This window comes from Polyergus mexicanus, unplaced genomic scaffold (assembly GCF_030449975.1).
Source record: "Polyergus mexicanus isolate NDT 795.1 unplaced genomic scaffold, iyPolMexi1.0 SCAF_19, whole genome shotgun sequence".
In the NCBI taxonomy this organism is placed as follows: Eukaryota; Metazoa; Arthropoda; class Insecta; order Hymenoptera; family Formicidae; genus Polyergus; species Polyergus mexicanus.
In genome coordinates this window covers 4057959-4077806 of record NW_027223339.1, presented here as the reverse complement: position 1 = coordinate 4077806, position 19848 = coordinate 4057959, and the positions used below count along the sequence as shown (strand labels likewise).

The 19848-nt window shown below is 32.8% G+C and overlaps 1 protein-coding gene and 1 pseudogene across 1 annotated transcript in view; both read left to right on the top strand.

The window, feature by feature from the left end:
* The first annotated feature begins 754 nt into the window (after positions 1-754).
* LOC138941585 (THAP domain-containing protein 2-like) overlaps positions 755-19848 on the top strand; it is a 140212-nt gene continuing 121118 nt past the window's right edge. Inside the window, exons 1-2 of the mRNA XM_070311419.1 lie at positions 755-839; positions 3003-3015. Of these exons, the coding sequence (XP_070167520.1) occupies positions 755-839; positions 3003-3015 (98 nt within the window). The remainder of the gene's footprint in view (positions 840-3002; positions 3016-19848) is intronic.
* On the top strand, positions 16704-17672 carry LOC138941588 (uncharacterized; annotated as a pseudogene).

Sequence of the window (19848 nt, the reverse complement as noted above, 5' to 3'; positions counted from 1 at the left end):
GGTGGTCTTCGAAGGTCCGGCTGATGATAACAATGTCGTCCAAGTAGACCAATACGTGGGGCTCTAGCTCCGGTTCAAATATACTATCCAGCAGCCGCTGGAACGTGGTTGGAGCGGAGTGAAGTCCGAATGGCTCGACTCGAAATTGTAACAGTCCCCTATCCGGGTTTGTAAATGGAGTGGCCGGGCGGCTGGTCGGGTCGAGCGGGACCTGCCAACTGCCGTCCTTTAAATCCAATGTGGATAGGTATCGAGCCCCTCGTAATTTGTCGAGGGTTGCGATAATATGCGGTAGAGCAGTGCTGGGATTTAGTTGCAACTTTCGGCCGGATTTCTTGACTCACGCCTACGGTTCTTCCTCTTACTGCTCGCGCCCTAGCAACGCAGCGCCGAACAGTCGTAACTAGAGAGCGCGTCACTAGTCTCAGGAATGTGCGTATCACAAATGTAATAACGCAATACTCTAATAGCAAAAGTCCTCCTTAAAATTTTTTATTTAATACTTTATTTTGTATTAATAACTAAAATAATTATTATTCTATTATTAATTATGTATATATTCTGTAACAATTTAAAATATTTGTGTTTTATTCAAAACTCTTAACGCACTGTTATATATCAATTTACGTAAAATTATGTTATTTATTTTCACAATTGTTCAAGATTGAAACATTGAATTTAATCGATAAATTTAAACTGTAAATTCAACCGACAAATCTGAACGGTAAGAGCCGCAATCAAAACCCGAGCGAGAATGAACATCGTCGCGATCAGCCGATCGGCGCGTGATGGCGTGATCATAATAAAGAAAAAGTGTGACAAACAGCTAGTTCTCAAAGGTTCGACGTAGAAAAACCTTGTTATTCCCATCGACAGAGCGCGAGCTTCCGCGGTCGATGGATTTAGTCTGCCTGTAACGACGTTTCGAGCCGGTCGACGTTCATCGAGCTCGATCAACTTTTTTTCTCTATTCTCGCTCGTATCGGAGTTACAGTGGCTTACTCGTCTCAGAATCGTTCCAAATTGTCTCGCATCCGATCTGGCGCACATATTCTCACGGCGGTCAATTCGGGAAAACCTCACGCTGTATTATTTTCGCTTTTCGTGCTAAAACATTGTGAAAATTAATTGTTTGGAGTCCGAGAATCGACGCTCGTTATCCGCATCACAAATGTCCTCTGTCTCGCGCTAAATTCCATCCAGCGTTCGCGGTCAAGATTTCCGTTATCGCGAGAGTTTCTAGCAAGAAGCTCTTAATCAAGATTTCCGAACCGCGCAAAAGGGCAGTAATTAACAGGACAATCAAGATATCCGTCGGAACCGCGGAATACGTGCCGTCGCTCGCTCCTATTCTTCTAAATAAAGCGAGATCAAAATAATCTGCATTCGAATCGAGTCTTTTCTAAACTCTCCTTGTCCTCCAGCGGATCTACGGATTCGCGTTACACACCGCTTCTCGCTCATCTCTGAGCGTCTCTTTCAGTTTCGGGCGATCTCGTCGAGGTCGACTCCCGAACAACAATATATATTGAAATATGAAAATAAATATAAATATATTGAAATACATTTTATTAGAAGAAGACACGCTTGCTGCATATAAAAACTATATATTAAAAATTATAGAGATTATATATAAAAAAAAACTATGTATATATAATTATAATATAATTGGGAGGACAATAGATTTCCTCATCACCCATGAGGTACTATTGTTGATGCGTTTTTTTATATGGTTTCCCCAGTTGGCCTATTCCGCTAAAGAGGACAACAACAAATAATGATACAATTTAAGAAATTAAGGCTCTCAAGTGATATCACAAATTAAAATAATCGCGGACTAGTAAGAGCCATACGCGGATGGTAGTGCGTCAGTTTCATAAAAAAATAAGTTTTTTAGTTATTATTTTCATATTTCAATATATATTATAAAAATAAATAACATATAATTTTATGCAAATTGATATATAACAGTGCATTAGGAGCTTTGAATAAAACATAACCCAGACAGCACAAGGATGTCCTTAGGACGTCCAAAGGGCATCCAGGACATACATGTAGGATATCCTCAGGATATCCCATTGTAATCCTCAGATCTCCTCTGGATGTCCTGAGGAAGAGTAAACGATAGCCGTATATTAACCTCTGGAGAATCCAGGGAGATCCTGTGGAACATTCTAAGGATTTTTATAGGATATGTTAGGGATATTTTTCGTATGTTTCAAGGAGCAAATTTTAAAATTTAAATATAAATTAAAATTATGTTTTGTTATTTACTGCCAATATTAAAAATCTAATATTAAAAATAGTTCACCGTTCTTTAATATTTGAGGCTTTCGTGCTGTACATGAATATTTTAGGTTTAGCTCCCGAGTTTGAGTTGTGTAATATTTTCTAAACAATCCAATATCTGAATTCCCTATGTTGGGATTGCATCAGAAATTGAACTGATAGAAAATAATTACATTTGTAATTTCCTGTCAGTTGCTCTTTGCAAGCTTTATATAATTCTCATGACCAAATCTCAAATACGAGTTCGCGTGTCGCATAGCGGTAAACAAACGAACTAGCGGTTGAATACTATTGTTTGTAAAGTTTTTGGAATGTTGCGAACAGTAACATTTCTCATGAAATATTAAATAAATAATAATTTTGGATATATGAAAATGTGCGCATCAAATTCAATTATTAATATTAAACGAAATTAATGTTAACAATTAATTGCACATGTATATGTCCTCTGGAAATCCAAAAGACATCCAATATAATAGACAGGGCAAATATATCCTACAGACATCCAGGGGTTATCCAGTGGACATTTATAGGACATTAATACTTAGTATAATACTTAAGATTTCTAAATTATATTAAATAGCCGACACAACTAAAAATAAGTATGTATGCATATTAAATTTTTATAAATATATTTATAATAATATATCTTAAAACATCCTACAAATGTCCTGAACCGTCCTGGACATATTCAGGATGATCCTGAGGATGTTTTGTGCTGTCTGGGTAAATAATAATTTTGGATATATGAAAATGTGCGCATCAAATTCAATTATTAATATTAAACGAAATTAATGTTAACAATTAATTGCACATGTATATGTCCTCTGGAAATCCAAAAGACATCCAATATAATAGACAGGGCAGATATATCCTACAGACATTCAGGGGTTATCCAGTGGACATTTATAGGACATTTAATACTTATTATAATACTTAAGATTTCTAAATTATATTAAATAGCCGACACAACTAAAAATAATTATGTATGCATATTAAATTTTTATAAATATATTTATAATAATATCTTAAAACATCCTACAAATGTCCTGAACCGTCCTGGACATATTCAGGATGATCCTGAGGATGTTTTGTGCTGTCTGGGAAATATTTTAAATTGTTACAGAACATATACGTAATTAATAATAAAATAATATTTATTTTAGTTATTAATACAAAATAAAGTATTAAATAGAAAATTTTAATGAGGACTTTTGCTATTAGAGTATTGCATTATTACAATTGTAATACGCACGTTCCTGAGACTAGTGACGCGCTCCTTAGTTACGGCCGTTCGGCGCTGCGTTGCTAGGCCGCAAGCAGTAAGAGAAGGAACCGTAGGCGTGAGTCACGGAATCCGGCCGAAAGTTGCAACTAAATCCCTGTACTGATATAAATATAACAATAAGAATAAACGAAAAGGGCTAGTAAGAGCCGGGTGCTGAAATTGAATACACCGTTATTTCCATAAAAAAAATTAAATAAAATTGAACCAAAGATCTTCTTTATTAAATGTTTCGATCCTTCTTTTGGATCATCTTCAATATAAAAATACACAACGTCGTCTGTCTCGACCTTCGACCTCACATTTCGTTCGTGCAGTGAGTCCTCTTATATTTATATTTATACTATACTAGAATATTAATATTCAATAAAATAAATAAACTAAAAAAATATATGAAAAAATGATAAGTTGACGTATCTAAAAAAAAACTAAAAAATATTAAATTCACATATCTAACAACAATAAGATACATTCATAAGAATTTATATTTTATAAATTTATAAATTATAAACTATAAGCATATACGTATACTATTAATTAAAATGTACAAATTAGAAGTTAAAAATCTACAACTTAACGCCTAAATAAACTCATAAAAGAAAAGGAAACTCAAAGGTCAGAGCCCGAGCTTCTCTTTGTATCTAATTCTAATTCTAATTGTAAGTTTTAGTCCTAATCTAAGTTCCCTATTTATTATATATCTAATACATAGCAGACTCACAGCCAAAATTATTAACTATATTTCTTTAAATAAAATTAGATTTATTAATAAGTTTATCCTAATTCTCTAATATCCTAATATACATAATATAAAAACTAATATCTATTTATTATATATATAAGTACCGTCTGTGTGTCTGTCTGTATGTCTGTCGGACCGCAAACTATTTCAACATTTATTACTTCTACATTATACAATTTTTTCGAAATTGGTACCAAAATTTTGCTAATTTTTCGGGGATGGCTACTATGTGCTTTTTTTCAGTTTTACACCCTATCCTCACCCGTTCACGCATTCTCATACGCACCCATACGCAAAACCATTACTTCCATATTTATGAACCGATTTTCTCGAAATTGGTGTCAAAATTTTGCTAATTTTTCGGGGATGGCTACTACGTGTTTTTTTTTAGTTTTACATCCTCACTCACTCATGTATCTACATACGCATTCACAAACAGACAACCGATTTTTTCGAAATTTTCTCGAAATTGGTACTAGAATTTTGCTAATTTTTCGGGGAAGGTTACTGTGAGTTTTTTTTTACACCCCCACCCATCCACCCGCGAACTCACATACGCACTCACACACGGACAACTGATTTTTTTGAAGTTTTCTCGAAATTAATAATAAAATTTTGCTAATTTTTTGGAGAAGGCTACTATGTGGTTTTTTTTTATTTTACACCCCCACTCACTTATCCATACACCCACACATGCACCCACGTATGTAAAATAGATTTTCTCGAAATTTTCTTGAAATTGGTATCAAAATTTTACTAATTTTTTGGGGAAGGCTACTATGTGGTTTTTTTTTAAGTTTTACACCCTCACCTATCCACTCACACACTCACATATGCACCCACACACGCACAACCGATTTTCTCGGAATTTTCTCGAAATTGGTAACAAAATTTTGCAAATTTTTCGGGGAAGGCTACTATGTGTTTTTTAATAAGTTTTGCAACATCACCCACCCATCTATGCACCCATACACGCACCCACATACGCACAATCGATTTTTTGAAATTAATCAAATATATTCTTATCAAATATAAAAATTTTGCTAATTTTGGAGTATGGCTAATATGTGTTTTTGTTTTAGTTTTACACACTCACCCATCCACTCACGCACTCATACATGCACCCATATACGCACAAATATACATTTATGTTGTTGCCAGATTTAAAAAAAACGCCCCTTATGGGTAATAAGAGTTTATATCTCTTGACGTGTGAGTCATTTCATAAATGACTATATAAATAAGTTGCTGATTTCAAATGTTTAATGTCATTGATAAAGTAAATAAATTGATCAAAACAGAAAATATTAAATATTAAGATGGAAGAAATAAATTAATCGAATGAAATTGAAAATGAATTAATGAATAAAAATATTGAATATGAAAATACAAGTGTTACTGGACAGAGCAAAATAGAGCAAGATAGAGAAATTAAAGAATTTAAAAAAGATAAATGTTAAAAAATAATTTAAAATGCAAATGTTCTAAATATTTTACTTGGTATTAAACTCTTAATAATTCTGTTAATAATTATTTTAGTTATAAAATAAATTACTTTAATAATTATTTTATCTTAGAAATAAATGAATCAAATGAAATTGAAAAAGAAATAAATAAATCGAATAAAATCAAATTAAAAATGTATTATTGAATGAAAATAATGAACATGAAATTATAAATATTACTGGACAAAGCAAAATAAAGCGAGATAAAAAAATTGAAGAATACAAAAATGGTAAATATTAAAAAATAATTAATTAGTTAATCTTTGAAAATAAAAAAAATTATTCAATTAAATTGCAAATGTTATAAATATTTTACTTGGCATTAAACTCTTAATAATTCTCTTAATAATTATTTTGATTATAAAATAAATTACTTTAATAATTATTTCATTTTGCATTTTATTTTTCTTATTCTTCTTATTCTTCTTAATATCATCATTTCCCCTAATCTAATTTATAATTAAAAAATTTCAGTACTGGATGATGAGCTGGATCTATTATTATTATCAGCAGTAATTGGATATGAAAGTCAAGAGCAGAAGAAGAAAGAGAAATATGTTAAAGAAAATAAAGACAACACTAAAGAAATTAAGAAACGTAAAGATGAAGATAATAAGAAAAATAAGAAAAGTAAAAAAATAAAACTTTATTTTAATAAATTTTTATATTAAATACAAATACATTTATTATATACAATACAAATACATGTATTATATAAATATGTGTATTTATATGAAAAAATAATAAAATGTAAATTTTAATTTAAAAGAGAATTAAATTTTATGGGGATTGCATTGGATTTTTTTAAATTTATTTATTGTTATGTCAATAGATTGCATCCCTTAACGTTTCAGGGAGATCATCGTTAAGGGAGTTGTTTATCAACAACCAGCGCGATATTATTTTTGGTGTTATATTCGATTATAGTCGAATGGCATACGGTTTGAACGCGATTGATCGTTGGCCTTATATTATTCTAAATATTATTATTTATCGTGTTATTTGTGTTATTTCTAATTACTATTTAAGTTATTAAGTTTAATTTCTTAAAATACATGTTGTTATTTTCCGGTGTGAGTGCGTGCATGTGCGTAATACATGCGCTTCGATAATAAAATCATGTCTGAGGACGCAAGATTTTATCAGTCCTTGTGCTTTTTCTAATTATTAATTAAGTTATTCAGTTTGATTTCTTACAATATGTGTTGTTACTTTCGGATGTGAGTTAGTCTATGTGCGTAACACGTGTGCTTCGATAACGAAATTGTGCCTGAGAACGCAATATTTTGATATTAACGAGTGTTCAGGAGAGAGAAGAAAGGAGATACTTGAAAAAAATATTTGGGCTTTCTTCGGTACAAACTAATAAAAAACGAAGTAAGTATTGGTGCATAAAAGAATCAATTTGTTGTGTTCCTATTGCTATATTCTCATCATTATTACATTTATCATAGCTATTGGGTTGAGTAAAAAGTCATTGCGTATTTTTTGTATGTTTTTCAAAATCATTTATTTATATAAAGAACAAAGATCAATCAATGATATATTTTCTGTTTTGTTCAATGACCTTTTGCCATCTTTCGGTGAGCTTCATAATTCCCCATTCGTAGAAGGACCTGTCTTTATTGGCGAAAAACTGAACAAGGTGCTGATTTACCGCCTCATCTGAATTTAACGTTATTCCACGCAAAGAGTTTTGAAGAGAGCGAAACAAGTGGAAGTCTGACGGTGCAAGGTCAGGCGAGTATGCTGGGTGGGGCAACACATCCCATCCAAGCTCCAATAATTTTTGACGGGTCGCCAAAGATGTGTGTGGTCTTGCGTTGTCGTGATGGAACACAACTCCTTTACGATTGACAAGCTCCGGACGTTTCTGGATGACAGATTCGTTCAAACTGTCCAATTGCCGACAGTACACATCCGAATTGATTGTTCGGTTCCTTGGTAGGAGCTCAAAAAACACCACACCCTTCCAATCCCACCACACTGAGAGCATAACCTTCCTCTGATGAAGTTCTGCTTTTGAAGTCGTTTGAGGCGAATCATCACGTCGGGACCAAGACCGTTTGCGTTCCACATTGTTGTAAACAATCCACTTCTCATGACCAGTTATCATTCGTTTCAAAAAAGGCTCGTTTTCTTCACGTTTCATGAGCATATCGCAGATGTTTATACGCGCCGTCAAATGAACTTCTTTGAGTTCATAAGGAATCCAAATATCGAGCTTGCTTACGTATCCCACCTTCTTTAGGTGGACGTGAACACTTTTTTGACTGATTTTCAATGTTTCTGCAATCTCTCGTGTCGTGTAACATGAGTTTGACTTGATCAATGCCTTTATTTTGTCGTCATCAACCTCGGTGGGCCTTCCTGACCAAGGAGCATCTTTAAGATCAAAATCACCAGCGCGGAATTTCTTGAACCAGTTTTGGCACTGACGTTCTTGTAGAGCAGTGCTCGGATTTAGTTGCACATTTCGGGCCGAAATCGGAGGCGCCGCCTATCGTTGCCGTTGCCCCGACAACCGCTCGAGGCTCGACGGCCGAGCCGCCGAAATCGCACGTGCAACGCGCATGCTATGTCTCAGGAGTGTCCCTATATGAAAAATATGCTGGAATCGTACCTTCCGCCAAATTATCATTAAAATTTGCTTTACTTGATAATTTTTATAAATTTTTATTATTAATATATTATATATGCAATCTATTATACACATACGTTATAATAATATATTTTAGATATATATATATATATATATATATATATATATAATAATTATTATAATTTTGATAATAGCTTTCCACATCACCTATGAGGTACTATTGTCGATGCGTTTTTTTTTAAAGTGGTTTCCCCAGTAGGCCTATTCCACTAAAAAATAATGAAGATAATGAAATATGTGACTTGGCAGGAAAGCAATATTTGATATTGTAAGATATTATATAAAAATAAAAGAGGAAGCAGAAAAAACCAAACAAACCAATTTGTTTCGAAATTTTAATTTGATATTCTAGGTCGTTTGCACGATTCTACTAAGGATGATATATCCACAGAGATTGTAGAAGAACTAATTCGCATCAGCGAGGATAATGATGTATCGCTCAAAGAAGAACGTTTTTCTGTTTTAATAAATTTCATTTTCGAGAAAGAGCATTCACATAAATATGTAGATCCAAACATAGAGAAAATTCGAAGACCGAAATTTGTAAGACGTGGATAACACGATGCATCTCAAATTTTGAAGAATTCGACCCCCTTTTCTAATCGTGCCTTCAGAGAAAGATCACATTGCAAATCGCAACGTTCTGCATGAAATTCTGGGCTTTGTTCCTCGATTTGCACAGTGAGAGGATTCTCGAAAAGTATTAAATCTTTTCGTAGCGTTTCGAAGTCTTTGAAACGTGAATCAAATTGATTAATTAGGGAATCAATTATATTAATTTGTTTTTTAAAATTACAATTTGTGCCATGTTCTTCAAAGAGAATTTGGCAAGAGGGAAAAAAGTGAAGAATATTTATTTCTTATTGATTTTTAAATAATTGCAATTTTCTGCGAAATGAATCGACATGACTAACTAATTGTGAAATGATTTGACCGATCTTTTGTAACTTTAAATTCAAAGTATTTAAATGGTTTGTCATGTCAGTTATTAGAGCAAGCTCGCAAAGTGAATCTAAATCTTCGAAAAAAAATTTAAATTCCTCATATTTTGTAGAAACGTTCTCTTGCAAGAAAATGAAGATCTCTTTTTTTATTGCAAAGAACTTTTCCAAACATTTTCCTGCACTGAGCCACCGAACTTCACAATACAGAGGCACATCTGTATAAGTTGCGTTATGCTCCTCGAGAAAGAGTAGAAACTTTCGATGAGAAAGAAATTTGTGACCGCTTTTAATTATATTAATAATTTTCGTGACAGTTTGCATTGCGGTGCATAGTTTCACAATCTTCCCATATAACCCTTTTTGATGAATAATACAATGAATAACAGGGATCTTCAAATCTCGCTGCTTTAATTGACCGAAGAATCTATTTGTTGAACCTATCATTGCTCTTGCACCATCAGTTACGATAGCTGAACATTTTGAAAAATCTATGTTAAATTTATGAAGAGTATCGTTAACAGCTTTGAAGATATCAATACCGAAAAAGGTCCACCGAACGAAGGTCTGAATAACCAGCGTAATAGTTTATCGTTTTCCAAACCTGCCAGTTCGTTCGATCCGATTCCAAACGCCACGAGACGTTTAACTTCGGGATAATAAAAGAGGGTTGTTGCGCCCTTCCATCGATTCATCCTTCCTCGAGTCTGGACGTAACATAGCGTTTGATGAGATTATTAATTATTGATATTTGATGACATTAATAATTATTGATATTAATTATAAGCGAAAATATCTCAAGAATGTTTTGCATTATAAAATAAATTATTTTTTGAATAAAATATATAATAATCATTTGAGTTATTAAATTTTAAATTATATATACACACACAATTATTAATCTTCAATTTTCTTTCGAAAACAATTATTCCTTTATAACATAAAGAAAATATGAAATTTATTATAAAATAAAACTTATGAGATTATTCGAGCAATTATTGCTTTATAATTTAAAGTAATTTATTTATCATATTATATTAATTAGTTATTTAATTAAATTAATGTTTTATTAATTATCGTTCGAGATATAGAAGTGTAAAATAAAACTTATGACAATATTCAAGGGATTATTGCTTTATAATTTAAATTAATTTATGTATCGTATTATATTAATTAATTATTTAATTAAGTTAAAATTTTATTAACTAAGGTTCGAGATATAGAGGTCGGCCCGAGAACGATAAATCTTTTTAAAAGATTTTGATAATAAAAAGTAATTAGGAGATTTAAAAAAAGAGATAGTACTCGAAGGTTCGAGATATAAAAGTCGGCCCGAGAACGTTAAATCTTTTTAAAAGATTTTAATAATAAGGAATAATTAGGATATAAAAAAGGAGATAGTATTCGAAAAAACTATTTGGGCTTTCTTCAGCATGAACCAATAAACAACGAAGTAAGTGAATAGTACATAAAAATTGTATAAAGTAATTTGTTGTGTTCCTTTTGCCATATTCTCATTATTATTACATTCATCGGAGGATTTGATGGCATTATTAATTATTGATATTTGATGACATTATTAATTATTGATATTATGAGAGAAAATATCTCAAGCAATTTTTAAATTTAAAAATAAATAATTTTTAAAATTTTTTTAAATAAAATATATAACAATTATTTAAATTATTAAATTTTAAATTATATATACAATTATGAATCTTTAATTTTCTTTTTAAAGCAATTATTGCTTTATACAATAATATAAAGAAAATATTTTTAAAAATATATGAAATTTATTGTAAAATAAAATTTATTACATTATTTGAGCGATTATAGCTTTGTAATTTAAAGTAATTTACTCATTATATTATATTAATTAATTATTTAATTAAATTTATATTCTATTAACTAAGGTTAAAAATGTAGAAGTCGACCCGAGATATTAAATCTTTTAAAAAAAACAAGCAATATAGAAAAGAAGGAAAGAGATATAACGTAAACTGAAAAGAAAGGGAATAATAAGTAAATTTATATTAAAAAATTAATAAATAATAATAATAATTAATAAAATTTATTATTTATTAATATTATTATATAACATTTTGTATAATTAAACATATATGGTACAAAGTAAAAAAGTATACCTAAAAGAAAAGGGGGAAATTTATATAAAATGAGTAACGAAGGAAGGTGCTCACGACAAAGAAAAAAAATTCAAACTTCTGAGTAAAGGTCAAAACGACTTGAGAAAGAAAAGTTGCTTTCGTCATTCAAAATGTTTCTACCCAGCCTGCAGCTTCAAAATAACCATTAACAATTCGATGCCACCAATCAATACTTCATTCTTTCATCCATATTTCCCCAGTAAGCAATTTGATAACAAATTGTTGCCAAATTGGCATCAAATTCGCTCAAAACTTGGTAACAAATCCAGTGCCATCTGTGTCCGCATTAAGCTTGTGTTTTGGTGACAAAGCTTGTTGACAGCAAATTGACGGCAAAAACCGAGCAAAGCTTGACATGATTTGACGTCAAATTGATGGCAAAAATCGAGCAAGATCTGCGCAAGACAATCTGATAGCAGATTGTCAGCAAAAACCGTACAAATTCTGCAGCTTTTGGCCATTCATATAAACGTATATATTTAAATAGATTTAAAGCCTTAACCCTAAGTAACAAAATAATGATAAGTTTTGGTCATAAAATGACCATTAGATAATTAGACATTATATAAAATCATATATTAATATGTTAAAACATATAGGTAAATTCAAATAACTTAATTTATAAAATTAAAGATCTTTTTGGACAGAAATTGTTTGAATAAGTGAAAATCGAACAATTATCTGTCCGATTTGCCAAAAATCAATTCAATATCTGAATTTCCTGTATAGGAATTATGTCAAAAATTGAACTGATAGAAATATATATATTATAAAATATTATTAGCATTTTGTAGGCTTTATATACACTCATGACAAGAATTTGAATACGGGTATAGATAATGAATAACGCGCCGCATAGCGATAAGCGACTGAACTATTTTATAATACTTTGTAATAAGCTGCAGATTTTGTTCGGTTTTTGCTGCCAATTTGCCATCAGATTGCGCACTCTAGATCCTGCTCAGTTTTTGCCGACAATCTGATGTCAGTCATGTCAGCAAGCTTTGCTCGGTTTCTGCCGCCAATTTGCTGTGTAGTTATGTTAGCAAGCTTTGCTTGATTCTTGCCGGCAATCTGCCAGCTTAATCGGTAATAACAACTCTTGTACCAAATTTGTAGCCTTTTTGCTGACAATAATTTGTAGCAAGCACTTGGCAATATCTGTTAGAACAGACCTGGCTGACTGGGTCTCTTTCTTCTGAAAATTGTAATATAGGTCCGAAATCAAGCAAATGATTTGGTGGCATTGAATTTAACAAGTGTTGTAATATAATTTCTTTCAAACGCTTTCGCCGTTTAATCAAAATATTTTGGATATGTAATGTACATTGCATGTTCATATTTTCTATATTTGTCAAGTATACGGTAACAAACAAGCGAATGCTTTCCATATTCTCCCCCATTAATTATTTCCAAAATTGATAACCTAATATTTTAATTTCACTTGTTATAGTTACATATTAGATTTTATTAAATAAATAAATATTTAATGATTTCCAAATTCATAATATAACCTAAAAGTTTACTTCGTTTGTTGACTTATTTACATACAATCTTTTCACATTCAGATTTTTTTATATTCAGACCACAATCCTACCACAAGCAAGCATCTAATTTTTCGTACTTTTATATTGGTACTAAAGGAAATCCTTGACTCACTTCATTCGAAAGTTGTTAAGTTATTTCAATTTGGTGAGAATAAGATAAGTTTGAACGTGTAAACGCAACTCACCTTAAGTAGAATTTATAACATCAGCGTTACTAATAAGGGGACCTTACGGCTATCGGGTCTTCGATTTTTTTCATACTTATAGGATTTGAAGGTCAGTATTCGAACATTAATTTCCTAAAGCAGTACGATACGCTTCTCAAAAACACGCGAGAAAATCGACTTTGAAGATTTTCGAACGCTATAAAATCAGAAAATTTTAACCCATTTTCAGAGCCGCTCGTGGCCGAGCGCGTAGCGTTCTAGTCTCGTAAGCGCGGTGTCGCTGGTTCGATTCTCTGTGGACAATATACTATCGAAATATACAAGAAACTGAATTTGTTGCTCGTCTTAAAGTATTAAAAATCGATACTTTGTCGCCGCGGCTAACTTAATGTGGGTGAGAGAACAGATGCTATTTACAGTTCGTATTTTACCGTTAGCTTTTAGAGCGGTAAAAACTGTAGTACGGTCGAAGTTTATTTTGTTAAAGATACAGTATATAACAATAATACACTTATCATGTCGGATGTGAAATTTGTTAATGAGCCTGGCCCCTCAATTGTACGAAAAGAGGAACTTGAACAAAATCTGTGCAAAGACGTTCAAAAATTATGTTTAAAAAATGCCATTACTTATTACGAGCAGCTTCTTGTATAAGATGGTCTTATCACTGTCTCGTGTAATGTTGACGAGTAGAATGTATTTATGTTAATATATTTCATGCCACATACATATTTAAGTAATAACTTATAAAAATTAAATAAATATTTGTATTAATATCATTTCTGTGTTTTTTATACTTTTGTATTCACTCGTAATCTCTAGAAATAAAAAGATATTTTATTTCCTATTTGATGTTTTCCATTTTTGTACCAAATTTTAATTTATTAAAAATATTCGTATTTTCAAGCGAATGGTAATTAAAAAAAAAATGTTAATTTTTATTGAAAAAATTGCGATTAAATATTTGTTAATTAGCATTTAAATTTCATAAATGCTAATAGATATAGGATTCAAATTAATTTAATAAAAAAAAAGATACAGCCAGCGAGAATCGAACCAGCGACACCGCGCTTACGAGACTACAACGCTTGCTCCGCTTGTCAGTCTGTCTCGTCAGCTGCTTACTCAGCTTCTGAGAACTTGACCGTGACTTCCTTCTCTTTAGTCACGTATCTTTACTTTATTTTATTAATAATCTTTTATTCTTTATTCTTTCTTGATTCCTTTTCCTTGGGCTCTTTCCCTAATTTTAATGCTTTGCTTCAGTCAGCTCTTTCCTAATCTTTTCTCTACTTTGCTTGTTTTATCTTTTAATATTAAGAAATTAGTCGGGTCACATATATTGTATCTGCAAGACTAAATAATCTTAAAGAATATTGTCCATCAGATTTTGCAAGACTCCCTAGATATCTCAATATGTGTTCTAAATATAAAGCGACAGAATTTCGTCAATTTCTGCTTTATACAGGACCAGTTGTAATATATGGTCTATTAGATGAGAGATTGTATAAGCACTTTTTATTTTTATATGTGACAATAAGAATCTTAGATTCCAATTCATCGTCAAAACAATTTTCGAATTTTGCAGAGCTTGCGCTACAACAATTTGTTCATCAAAGTGATACTCTTTATGGTCCAACTTTCAATACTTATAATGTCCATGGCCTTCTTCATCTTATCGATGATGTGAGACATTTTGGCAGTTTAGATTCGTTTTCTGCATTTTCTTATGAAAATAACATGTTTATTTTCAGAAAATATTGTACAAAACCGGGTTTACTTCCTCAACAAGTTTTCAAAAGAATGAAAGAAATTGAAATTCACGGAACAGTCGATGCCATAGATTCACCCATTCGTGTATCCGCATTGTATAATAATGATGGTAATTGTCATCAATATCGTAAAATTAAATTTAACGAAAGATTGTTGAGTTTAGATGTACGCGATAATTGCTGTATCTTGCATAATGGATCCATTTGCATCGTCTGCAATATTATTTTAGACAATAATTTGTATTGTTTGGCAGTCAAAAAAAAATTTTTACAGGTTAAAGATTTTTATGATTTTTATTGGTGCATTATCTTCAGCTCTTCAAATATATAAATGTTCCACGTTGAGCAGTGAAATCTTTTATATTAATTTGGATGAAGTTTATGCTAAATGTTACAGAATGCCTTTCTGGAATTCTATATCGATGAATGATAGTGACAGTAACGTATCATTCGCCTCGATACATTATTGCTGTTATTGCACATAGCGAGAAAGCGTGAGATATATCCTTGCAAAAATCTTTGACAAGCTTTTGTAAAGCATTAAGGGATAATGGTTCTCTTTTCTGCATGAATCTTTACGATATTTTATTCTCTTGTTTACTTTCTTAATCTGTTTCTCTTCTCTTTCCAAATGTATGCTAGTTTGAAAAATACAATATCATCATAATCATTTTCGCATTAATCTTCTATCCTTAACGTTGTTTTCTTTTGCTGCTTTCGAGAGATACATGACGTATACGTTATGTTATGTATTTCCATTAATTACACACACACACACACACACACAATATAGATGTTTACAACAGTGTACAGGATAATTTTCTTAATAGCTTACTTAGAGTTGTGTGCAATTTGAATATTTTTAACAGTTTCTGAGTTTAAATTTTATATAATATTATTAATATTTTAACATTTATTAATATTTTGTATTTTAATCAAATACTATGTATATTGTTTTATGTTATGTATATTGTTTTATAATCGATATATCTATATTTTTTTACAAGCACATGGACGGCCGACCGAAGCGCACAATTGCGAAACCTTCCCGCTATCAGACTACTTCCTCTAATAAATCACCGAAACGGAAAAGATTCCATCAAAGAACATCACAACTGAAGACATCGACAAGGATATTGGTCATTTGAGAAGAATTTTGGACAATCCAGATGATTCTACCGAGGATTTGGCTGAGAATAATTTTAAAACTAATATTCATATACAAGAGCATTCAGACACACAATCACATATTCCTACACATACGCAACCACAAACAAATATTTCAGCTTATATTGTACATCCACTATACATCTTTAACATATGCACATACATCCACAAACATTCAACCTTATTCATCCACTGTAACATCTTTAACATCACATCCACAAACATTGAACCTTATTCATCCACTGTAACTTCTTTAACACTCACATCCACACACATCACATCCACATACGTCTATTTACGCCGATCCATCACACTTGATACATACATTGCCCGTACATTCTTCTAATTTGACCAATCATCATACAAATAATATATATCAGTTTCAGAATCATTTAAAAACATAGCCGGCACAGGAAAATATTCAGGTAAACGAATATCAGATGACACGCTGAAATTCCACAGTCTACAGAAGAAACAGACTACAATCGGTAAATTTGTACATATTTATAGAAATAGTGACTTCTAAATAAATATATTTGCAAGAATGTAAACGTAACTCATAAACGTACAATGTTCACAGGATAACGCAGGAAAAATTGAGCAGCATTGATGCCGAGCTCAAGTAAGTAAATCAAATGCATCTATTAACATATGATCTCTGTAATATAGATCCTTTTAATATATTTTATTTATAGAAGAATGAATGGTTTGCTGTACAACCTCCTAAGATGCGTGCAAAGCAACAATGACCGCAATCGCATATCGCGTAAGCCAGCCTGTTTGCCCATATCTCATCCGTGGCCGAGATGGATGCTTTTGAGACTATCAACGATAATGATTATCGTGATGTTGTAAGTAAATAGTAAGTAATATAAAAACTTTCTGTCGTCTGTATTAAATATGCATTAACATTATTTTTCAATACTTTGCCTAAGTAAATTATTTCAAATACATCGGCGGATTCAATTGGAAGCAAGCAGTAAATCTGTGCCTGAAAGAGAGGATTAAAGGACTCAGTAATGCGCCGTCATTCACCTGGTGGGGTGGCGAAGAAAATCAACGATCGTTATATAATACCAGCTTTATTATTTCAATTTATGGTACGATCTCTTTATTTTTCAGCATATTTCTAACATTAATATTGTATTATATATAATATTTATATTATGTATATTTATATTAGGATTATTTATATTATGTGTTAATAATAATATAACTATTGTGTTTCTTTTTCAGAGGTGAGTAACAATTACTATTTTAATAAGCCGATTCGGTCAGATTTCGGTATTCAGATACGAGAAGCCCTTAGAGTGGCCAAGAAGAGATGCAGGAGTCAGGCGCATATGCGATGCATACGACGCGCAGACAATCACAAGTGTGATTTTTGGAACGATGACGATCCGAGAGAGACCCAAGAAGAAGAGATCTAAGCAAATGAATAAGGACGCGTAAAATGAGTAAAGATGCGTAAGACGCGCAGACGATCTTTATAGAAAGATAAGTAAATTTTTTTGTTTTTTTTTCTTTTTACATAAAATTCTTTAATTTCATATATAAATTTAATTTTATATATTTTGATTTGTATTTCTTTGTTATTTTTATGTGTAGCTTTTTTTAGCAGAGTTCGCTATAATCGCGAAGAAAGGTACTTTTCAGTGCCAATTTTAAACATAACGTTGAAACATCGTTGACATATTAATCGGCATTTTTCAGTGTTATTTAAACATTTATTGCGGAGCATATCATTTGCATATTAATCGGCACTTTTCAGTGCTAAAATATTTTTATTCTTTTCCATACGCATGTCATAATCTTTATTTTGTGTGTTGCCAGGTTGCTTCTATAATCAAGGAGATCTTTGAAATCCGGCTGCATATTACGTCTTTCTAGCAGAAACTGCTCCGCAACGGATATTATATATAATAGTATACATAATATCCCAATAAAAGTAACAGTAACATCAATGCTATAATCTCCCACTCAACAATATAATTGTTACGTACAGGATATGTTACATTATAGTTATATTGTTGAGTGGGAGATTATAATATTGATGTTGTGTTATTGTTACCTAGTGTTTATAGGGTTATTATTATTAAGTATTATTATAAGTATTATTATAGTATTATTATATATTATAATATTATTAGCAATATTAAATTTTATTATAGTATTATTATAAATATTAAGTATTATATATATATAAGTATTCATCACTGCACTCGGCAATTCCATATATTTCTCGGGCCACAACTCGAAGAACCGCAACGGAGTGGCTCTACTGCTTTCCAATGCAGCTAACAGATCGGTCCTGGGGTACAAAGCGAGGTAATCCAACGATAGGATTTTAACACTAAAGATCAATTCACATCCACTGAACATCAACGTTATACAAGTATATGCCCCAACGGCGGAGTCAACAGAGGAAGCCATCGAAACATTCTACGAATAGCTAGAAAATACTATAAACGACCTTCCTAGAGGCGAAATTCTTGTTGTGATGGGGAATATGAATGCGAAGATTGGACGTACAACCATGATAGACCAGCAATTTAGAGAAATATTGGGACGCTTTAGCATGGGGACCAGAAATAACCGAGGAGACCGAATGCTTCAGTTCTGCCAGGAACACAACTCAACGGTTATCAACACATTGTTCCAACATCATGTCAGAAGACTATATAAGTAGTAGTACTAAGAGAGTTCTAATTCAGGTCGTGTGGTGAGTGGTTGGGGGGTGAGGGGCGAGGGGAAACCGCCGCAGGGGGGTATGACGTCACGCGGGGGGGGGACCGCGGCACGAGTCGTCAAGATCGCCTGGGAGATGGCGCTCGGCTCGATCGGGGGTCGCGGTTCCTTCCCGGCGCGACTCGACCTTTCGGGGGCCGCGGTTTCTCCCCGGCGCGACTCGTTCTTTAGGAACTCGCGCCGCTTCTAGCGCGCGATCCGCTATCGCGATTCTTTAGGGACGCGCGCCGCTTCTAGCGCGCGATCAGCGAGCGGACGCCGGGTATCCGGCATCGAGAGAGACGGGGACCGTCGGAGGGCGATCGAACGGAGAGAGGAGCGTTCTCGTCGCTCTTTTCGCGACGCGCGTTAGCGGCGATACGAGCGCGCTTATCGCATTTCGGGGCTGAGTTTTTTCGTTTTCGGGTACAGATTTTCTTAAAGAGAAATCCTTACATATATAGATATATTTATACAGGACAGATTTTCTTAAAGAGAAGCGTCACGAGAGAGATAGCGTTTATGGAGTGAGCGAGACGGCGCGTGCGGTGTACGAGCAAGGGAGATAGCGCGTGCGGTGTACGTGCGAGCGGGATAGGTAGTGCGGGCGATGTCCGGCTGCTAGAATATTCGCGGCAACGTGATTCAAGGTTTAGATACGTTTATCGATGTATTATAAATATCGGCGAGCGCCGAGTACTGCGGATACTTTGTAATTTTTGTGTGAGCTAATTGTTCGGTACAGCGGAAGATTTCGCGATAATCCGCAAAATGGAAATTATGGAAAATATCGCGCGGACTGAACGCGACCTGTTGGAGCTGTCGCACCGAATCGCTACTTTGGGCGAGTATTTCGCGTGGGCGCAGCGATGCGAGGAA